The 8136-nt window shown below is 50.4% G+C and overlaps 1 protein-coding gene across 1 annotated transcript; it reads right to left on the bottom strand.

Moving 5' to 3' along the window:
• Positions 1 to 247: 247 nt before the first annotated feature.
• On the bottom strand, positions 248 to 6512 carry TMEM180 (transmembrane protein 180). Its single transcript, XM_006831293.1, has 8 exons — positions 6318 to 6512; positions 5869 to 5951; positions 4892 to 5344; positions 4615 to 4738; positions 3606 to 3702; positions 2963 to 3134; positions 2696 to 2889; positions 248 to 570 (listed from the first exon to the last, which is right to left on the bottom strand). The coding sequence occupies exons 1-8, from the start codon at positions 6483 to 6485 to the stop codon at positions 308 to 310; spliced, it is 1554 nt and encodes a 517-aa protein (XP_006831356.1). The 5' UTR covers positions 6486 to 6512; the 3' UTR covers positions 248 to 307.
• Positions 6513 to 8136: the final 1624 nt, after the last annotated feature.

Raw genomic sequence — 8136 nt, 5'->3', positions numbered from 1 at the left:
ACAGCAACCCTATAAGCACCAAAGAGTTGCCCATTTCATCCCGTCTTGGTCCGATTCTTTCCTCCTGGCCCCTAACAGGGAAACAGGTCCCTGAGCATACATCCAACCTTTTCCAGGCTGGGCCAGTCAGGCAAGAGAGTACTTAGACCTCAGCAGTTCTCCAGGCTCAGCCCCAGGAGCTCCTGATCTGCCATCTGTCCTCCAGGCTGTACCCAAGAAAGGTAGAGAAGCAGAATGCCAGTCTGGCAAAGAGGCTTCTCCCCAGGACTGTGGGCAGTGTCCTGCCCAGCTGGCCTTGCCCCACTTCTCACACCGTCTTCACATCCAGGCTTTGAGCCTGTGACAGGTGCTGGCGCTGGGCTTTGACCGTGTGCAGGCGTCTCCCATGCAGTGTGAACTGGGACCAGGTGAACAGCTGCAGCAGAGCACAGGTGATGGGCACCAACACCAGCAGGTAGAAGCAGCCCTGGCGGAGTGTTGGGGCCTGGGCAGGGGGTGGGGCTGGGGGCTCTGGCCAGGGTTGGGCACTCCCCACGGGGGCCAGTGGGGCCTGCTGGAAGAGATCATGACCTAGGATGAAAGCCCAGAAGGCATATGGTCAGTGCAGCTCCCCTCCAAAGTCCTCAGTGGGTTATCTCAAATGTCACATATACAAGTCTAAGTTATAATTGTTCATTCCATCCTCTTAAGTCTTCTCAGTGAATGGTACCTTCATCCACCCAGTAACCTACACCCCAAACCTCAACAGTCCTTGACTCCTCCATTTCCATCCTCATCCCACAACATCCATCTCCTTCCCCCAACCCCAAAGCATCCCAAACTTGGGTTACAACACAGCTCTGAGGAGCCAGCTGAGCCAACTGAATTCTGGCCCCTGCCACCACTCTGACCCCAGCCTCCATTGCCTCTGCCATGCCTGGTGATAATCTCCCTGTTGTACCTGCTTTGCCTGCCATATGATCCATGCTTCCACACAGCAGCCAGAATGAGCATTACAATGCAAACCAGACTCCAGAAGCCAGGATGGATGCATGAACTTCTGAAACTATTGCCCTCAAATAATATTTAAACCATAAGCCAAAAATATTCCCTAACATATTAAAACCAAACAGTAGCTTAGCTTCTTGCTGTTAAGTGCCTTTGAGTCCGACTCATAGCAACCCTATATAAGATTTCCAAGGAGTGGCTGGTGAGTTTGAACCGCCAACCTTGAGGTTCAAACAACCTTGCAGTCCAGTGCTTACCCTCCCGTGCCACACCAGTTCAGTTTAACTAGTAAAAATCTTACACCTTGAGCATTATACTCTTAAGAATTATCTACATGGAATTAAGGAGCCCTGGTGGCACATTGGTTAAGTGCTTGGTTAACCAAAAGGTTGGTGGTTCAAACCCAGCAGCTGCTTCACAGAAAAAAGATGTGGCAGTCTACTTGTGTGCAGATGACAACTGTGGAAACCCTCGGGCAGTTCTACTCTGTGCTACAGGGTTGCTCTGAGTCGAAATGGATTCAACAGCAGTGGATTTGTTTTTTTATGGGGAATCAAACTGACAACAGCAAGTTGAAAGATTAGGAATTATTAAGGAACAGTGAATTTTATTTTAATGGGTAGGAACAAATCAGAAAAGGAGGGTTACAAAACTAAAGATTTAATCAATGTTGCTGAGTTGTGTATGTAGAAACTGACCCATTGATGTATGTTTTGCTGTGCATATTGTCAACAGCAAAATAAGATTGTAAACATACTTTTTAAAATGTAAACCAGACTATATCATGACCCTGCTTAGAATGCTCCCTTTGCCAAGAATAAAATCTAAACCCTGCCTTGATCTGCAGAGCTCGCTTCTTCATTTCTCTACACTAACCACTCCTGATATCTTGGGCCTTTGCACTTGGCTGTTCCCACTATCTGGGGTTCCCTGAGATCTTTTCCAGAGCAACTCTTTGCCATCAGTGCACATTTTGAGCATCACCTCATTGAAGAGGCTTTCCCTGACCACACTCCATCACACCGTCTCCCATCTTCATGCCTATTTTTATTATTACAACACTTACCATACCTGGCAATGCTTTGTGTAGCTATTTATTACAAGCCCTACCTTTCTACTCCCTTAAAGATTTACAGCCTCGGAAACCCTGTGCAGGGTCACTATGAGTCAGAACCAACTCCACAGCACATGACCCCCACCTTCTTCCCCAACATGATAACAAAGACCTTGTATGTCTTGGTTATGTGCCATGGAGTTGGTTCTGACTCATAGCGACCCTGTACAGGGTTTCCGAGGCTGTAAGTCTTTACGGGAGCAGAATGCCTCATCTTTCTCCCGCGGAACAGCTGGTAGTTTCGAACTGCTGACCTTGCAATTCGTAACCACTATGCTACCCAGAGCTCCTTACTCGTTATTTCTCTAGCACCTAGAGCAGTGCTTGGCCCAGAGAAGGCATTCTCCACATACTGCTTGGGTGAATGAGTATTTGAGAGAATGGGAGAAGCTGAGACCCAGTGCCCTCTCTCCTTATAGGAAGGGACAGAGGTGGGGTATTGGCCCTGGGTGGCCCAGGCCCAGCCTCTGTTGGGCAGCTATCATTCTCTCTCTGTCCCTGACCTAGAGTTCAGGCTTGTTGGAAGAAGAAATTGCCCCCAGCAAACCATGCCTCTGGGCCTTCAAGAGCCCCTTGCCAGCCTTGGGCCCTCACCTGTGTAGAAGCAGAGCAGCCAGGTACCCAAGAGTGGGGCAAAGGTCTGGCCTGGTTTGGTCACCAGGGCAACCATGCCAAAGAGAAGCGCCGAGGCCGCCTGCTTACGGTGGTTCAGCACCATGTCCTCGTCTACCAGGTCAGTGACCACCAAGGTCAGCAGCTTACAGGTGCCTTCAGTGAAGACACGGTTACTGCAGTGGCAAGAGAAAAGACAAAGTGAAGGGTTGGGAGAGGTGTGTTGGGGAGAGGGTGGGTGAGGCATACCTGGCAATGAAGAGGCAGAGCAGGCTGAGGTGGTCAGGGCCAGCCAACAGCATGAGTAGGCTAAGGCCCAGCTTGAGCAGGAAGAGTCCTCGCACTACAGAGTAAACGCCCCATCGCCGGCACAGGGGCAAGAAGTAGAGGTTGTTGAGATGCGGAGCAACGTAGGAGATGCCTGGAGAGAAGGAGCGCTGTCTGGTCAGGGAGCACTGCACCGTTTATCAACATTTTCACGGTCAGAATCACACTGCACATACTGGACACCAATGACGTTCCAATCATTCATTTATTTCGTCTAACAACTTTTTAGGTACTATTATGCCTACTTTACATATGAGAACTGGAGACCCCAAAAGATTAAATGGCATGCCCAAGGCAGCACAGGGAATAAGTACAGCCCAGCCTCACCCTAAGCCTATCAGATGGCAGCTTGCTGTGAACCAGCATTGCAACTCATCACCTCTGGGAGCACCATCACCAAGAGGCCAATCTCTCCAAATCCCACAATGGGCTCCCACCCCTTACTCCTGAAAACAGTTGGGGGCTGGAGTCATTCCTGCATCTGACACCCTAGGCCCCTTGCTGGTGAAGTGGCCATGCCTGCTTCTCTGTCCTTACAGCCTGCCCAAGACATCCATCTACTCACCCAACAGGAAAGAGCCAGTGGACAGGGAGATGTGGTCTGCCAACAGGTGCTCCAGGAAGAGGGGGAAGAAGTTGCTGTTGAAGTGGCAGTGAAAGACCTGCAACCCAATAGGGGCCGTGAGGGGGCAGCCATGGGGGGGTTGGTGCTAGAAGGGGAGCCGGAACCAGTGCTGAAAGCCAGAAGGGGAGCAGTCAGCCCTAGGGCCTCAGAGCAGCAAGAGGGAGATCAAGTCTTGATCTCTACATCCCTAAACATGGAACATGTCAGAACAAAACCTAAAACTAAACCCCTGCTTTTTTATCTACCTTTGATAAAAGTTAGCAGAAAGGATAAAATAGTAATTTAAACTATTTTCTTTTCTTTTTCATTAAGAATGTTATCATTAAGTGCCATCAAGTTGCTTCTGACTCTTAGTTTCTGAGGTTTTCCAAGGAGCAGCTGGTGGATTTGAATCAGGAGTCCTTATTGAGAACAACTTGATAAAATAATTTACTGACATAAAAACTTTCTAAGTTTGGGTACCTTAAATACCTCCGAGGCCTTGATAATGGTACTGTAGGACAAGCACTGAACTGTTAACCACAAGATCGGCGGTTCAAACCCACAAGCTACTCCTCGGAAACCCTATACAGGGTCACTATATGTTGGAACCAACTTGACAGCAGTTCACAACTACAAAATATACCTCATGTATTTTAAGTGCAGCCCTTTATATTTTTTAAGAGAGATTAATACACAGGCATCAAGCAAAGTTTGACTTCCATATCCTCACTTTACAGTTGAGGCCAAGGCTACCCAGAGAGGCTGACCTGTCTCAGACTGCACAGCCAGTTAGGAACGCAAATGGTGCTGGAATCCAGGTCTCCCAACTGGCCCCCTGCGCTCCTGTCATTGAATCACCTGGTGGTCCTAACTTGAGACCCAGCACTAATTGCCCAGCTCTTGAGGAACCCGCCCCCTTGATTGAAGCGTATCTCCAGCCATTCTGGAGGGGGGCTGCTCCCCATACCTGTACCAGATCCATGCCCACGAACCACAGGAAGTTCCGGTGGCGTGCCAGCTGCCGGAGGTACTGGCCCAAGGTGATGCTGCCCGCTTCCTCGCCGCCCACAAGCAGTTCCTCTCCACACAGGCTATAGGGCAGAGGGGAGTGGAGGGCTGCCTGGGGCTGGGTCAGAGCCATTCCCCCAGTCTAGGGCAGCCACCCGTTGGCCAGGGGACCTAGCATGGAAGTTAGATTCACAAGAGTGCTGATGGGAATCTGCAAAACCAGGTGGGCCACTCACCCGCCATCCACAGCTAGGGTTGGGTATCCTGGCTCCCTGCCAGCTGCCTCAATTCGCCTCCTCAGCAGCCATGTGGCCCCCACAAAGCCCAGCCCAGAGCCAAAGGCCAGTGCCACACAAAAGGCGCGAAAAGAGGCGAAGTTCTCCTTGTTCCAGAAGGCGTAGGAGGCAAAGACAGAGAGGGAGCCAGCAGCACTGAAGAGGGAGCAGTAGAAGTTGAGGTGGGTACGATCGTGGGCTGAGAGGGCCAGGTCAGCCAGCAAGGCATGATGGTGCAGGTCCACAAGCGTCAGGAAACCATCATAGAGGCACAGGCACAGCAAGAACTGCAGGCCAGCTGGGGCCCAGGGCACCCAGAATGCCAGGAACGACAGTGCAAACAATGGTCCATGCCAGCTCAGCGCCTGCACCCGTGTCAGCACCACAGCTCTTGAGGACAGCCCAGCAGCCAACCTGCCAGAGAGAGGAGGGCTGTTGGGAGATGCCCTTCAGCCTTGGCAGGCCCCAGTTTTCCCCTTCCCCAGAGAGGGATGGAGCCTTAAAGTGGGACTCATACCAGGGTGGCCCTATTGCAACATGAAACCCAGGTCTCCAATCTAAGAAGCACAATTCCCAGTGGGTACCCCCTATTATCGTCCCTACAGCCTTCCAGTGCTGATGGCCAAAGGGTGGTAGGGTACACACTCCTCAGGGGTATGGATAGTGACAGGACTGAAGCAGGGATGGGGACACAGAATCTTCCAGAAACAGCACAGGATGCTTGGGGTACAACACTTGGCCCCGAGGAGCCAGCCGAGCCAACTTGGGATAAATCTCTTCCCCCATGTAAGCAGGTAGGGCTTAGGCAAGGCCATTTCTCCATCCTAGACCTCAGGAGGGGAAGGGGAATTGACAGCTGAAAATGGTACCCCAATCGCCCCGAGTCCAGCAGAGGGGGTGGGGCAAGACAGGGCCAATAAGCTGCCCCAGGTACAAACCGGGGCTGGGAGCTGAGGAACTGGCGGTCACTGAGCCATCCGAAGAGAGGATCGTTGAGGCTGTTCCAGAGGAGAAACACCGTCTGCAGGCAGAAGGAGGGTGGCAGGTGGGCTCCAGGTAGTCTCCTCCCCAGCCTTCTGACAACCCCTCAAAGACTGACCCCTGCTTTCCTGCCTGCAAACTATTGCTCTGTCAGTCTCTCTGCTAAAACCCATTGTACCAGTTACTGCCCCCACTGAACTTCTCCAGAGCCCCCCGGATCTATAATACTTATATCACTTATGTGACTACACAGAACAGTGCCAAGCTCATAGCTGGTCCAATCCCCACTGAGGCTTTCACGTCTAGCTTTCTTGCTGAGACTCATGGACAACCTGGTCTGCCCCATGCCCCTACCAGACAGGACCCAGCCCCTGTGACTGGCCCGGCTGCCCAACACTGGCCGTACCTCTCCAACCCAGAAGCCTGCCTTGTTGATCTTGTACACTGACACGAAGGTGTCCACATAGTAGAGCAGGAACACGTTGTGCAGAACGGAGATGAAGAGGGCCAAGGAGCCATAGACCACTGCAGTAGGCAGGCCCAACAACCAGGTCAGGGGTCGGGCCAACCCCATGGCCTCCAGCCCCAGCCTCCACCTCAGCAGCACGGAGGAAAGCTCATGGTCCCGGGCAGTCTTGCCATCCACATCCCTAGAGAAGAAGGAGCCAATCAGAAGCAGGGCTCAGAGCCAGTTCTGCCCCTCATTCCTGAGTCATTAAGAACTCCCTTCTACTGAGAGCGTCTGGATACAAAACAAAATCGGGACTGATGAACTGCTGAACAATGCTGATCTGAGAACAATGCTGCCCCCACTCTGAGAGTAATCCAGCAAAACCAATAAAGCCAGTGGGAAGAGAAAGCAGGGACCCAGCAACTGCTGACCCAGGTCTTGAGCCAAAGGCTGGATGTTCATTATCTTATTCTATCTGCACTCTGGCACTTTCATGTTTTAGATGTGATAATCCAGGCTTGAGCATACAATGTGCTTATAGAATAACATTGGTAAGCTCCCTCTTCCGTATACAGTAAAAGGGGGGGATCTATTCTGCAAAGGAAACAGAAGATTCAATGAGTAACTCACAGAAAATGCTGAATAAATGGATGTGGGCAGGATCACTATTATCTTTACAGAAACCATACAAAGTTTGTAGCACTATTATGATTTTATATGAGAGCCACCCCAAACTCAAGATGTTAAGTGACTTGCCCACAGCACTATATTTGAGCGCAGGCTTATGTGGTTCTGAAGCCTGTTCTGCCACTGGGCCTCCCAAACAGAGAGGGCCCTAAGAGCTGTTGAGGAGAAAGGGGAAATTCAGTAAGATGTTTGCTTCTGGATATGGCAAATTATAATATAAATCAAGTAACAGCTTGTGCTCTTTAATCCCCAGATTCTACCTTAAAGAACTAACCTGCAGAAATGTATAGAAATGGCTCTGACAGAAACATTTATAAGCGGTAAAAAGCTGGACACAGCCCAAGAGCACAACAAAGGGACTGGCTCAACAAGCTCCGTGTTCTCCAGAATGGCCGAGATAGAGCCTGCACAAGCACGAGGGGAGAAACATGAGAACGTAAGACGTAAGACGTGAAAAGAGGAAAACAAAGGGCAGCTTGGAGCCTGGCTCCCAACCAGGCCGATTTGTACCCACAGACTGGCACAGGCTAGACTGACTATGAGTGGGAAAGAAAATAAAAATAAGATTGCTAGACCATCACTTCTCAAACTATAATGTGCTCATGGGCCACCTGGGACATCATTTAAAGGTAAGTTCTGACTCAGTCAGTCAGGGGATTTCTCACAGACTTCCAGGTAACAGTCCATGATGATACTTTAAGCAGTGGAGCATTGAGTTTCTCACTTAAAACTTGAAGCTGTTTCTCTTATTTCTGAAAGCACAATTCCCATGTGTGCTTTTCTGACCCCCAGAAGGAAGCTCTGGGGACGTCTTTCTCTAAAACACCCTGTTGTGGGTTGAACTGAGTTCCCCAAAAAGATATATGCAAGTCCTAACCCTGGTACCTATGATGTCACCTTATTTGGAAATTGGATGTTTGCAGACAGATGTAACCAAGTTAAGATGAGAACATATTAGATTAGGGTGGGCCCTAATCCAAGAGCTGGTGTCCTCACAAGAAGACAGAAATTTGGACATGGGGCAGACGAACACAGAGGAAAGATGACTATGTGAAGGAGGAGGTAGAAATCAAGGTGCTACAGCTAC

This window comes from Chrysochloris asiatica, unplaced genomic scaffold (assembly GCF_000296735.1).
Source record: "Chrysochloris asiatica unplaced genomic scaffold, ChrAsi1.0 scaffold00003, whole genome shotgun sequence".
Taxonomy (NCBI): domain Eukaryota; kingdom Metazoa; phylum Chordata; class Mammalia; order Afrosoricida; family Chrysochloridae; genus Chrysochloris; species Chrysochloris asiatica.
This window is presented reverse-complemented; position numbering and strand designations above follow the sequence as displayed.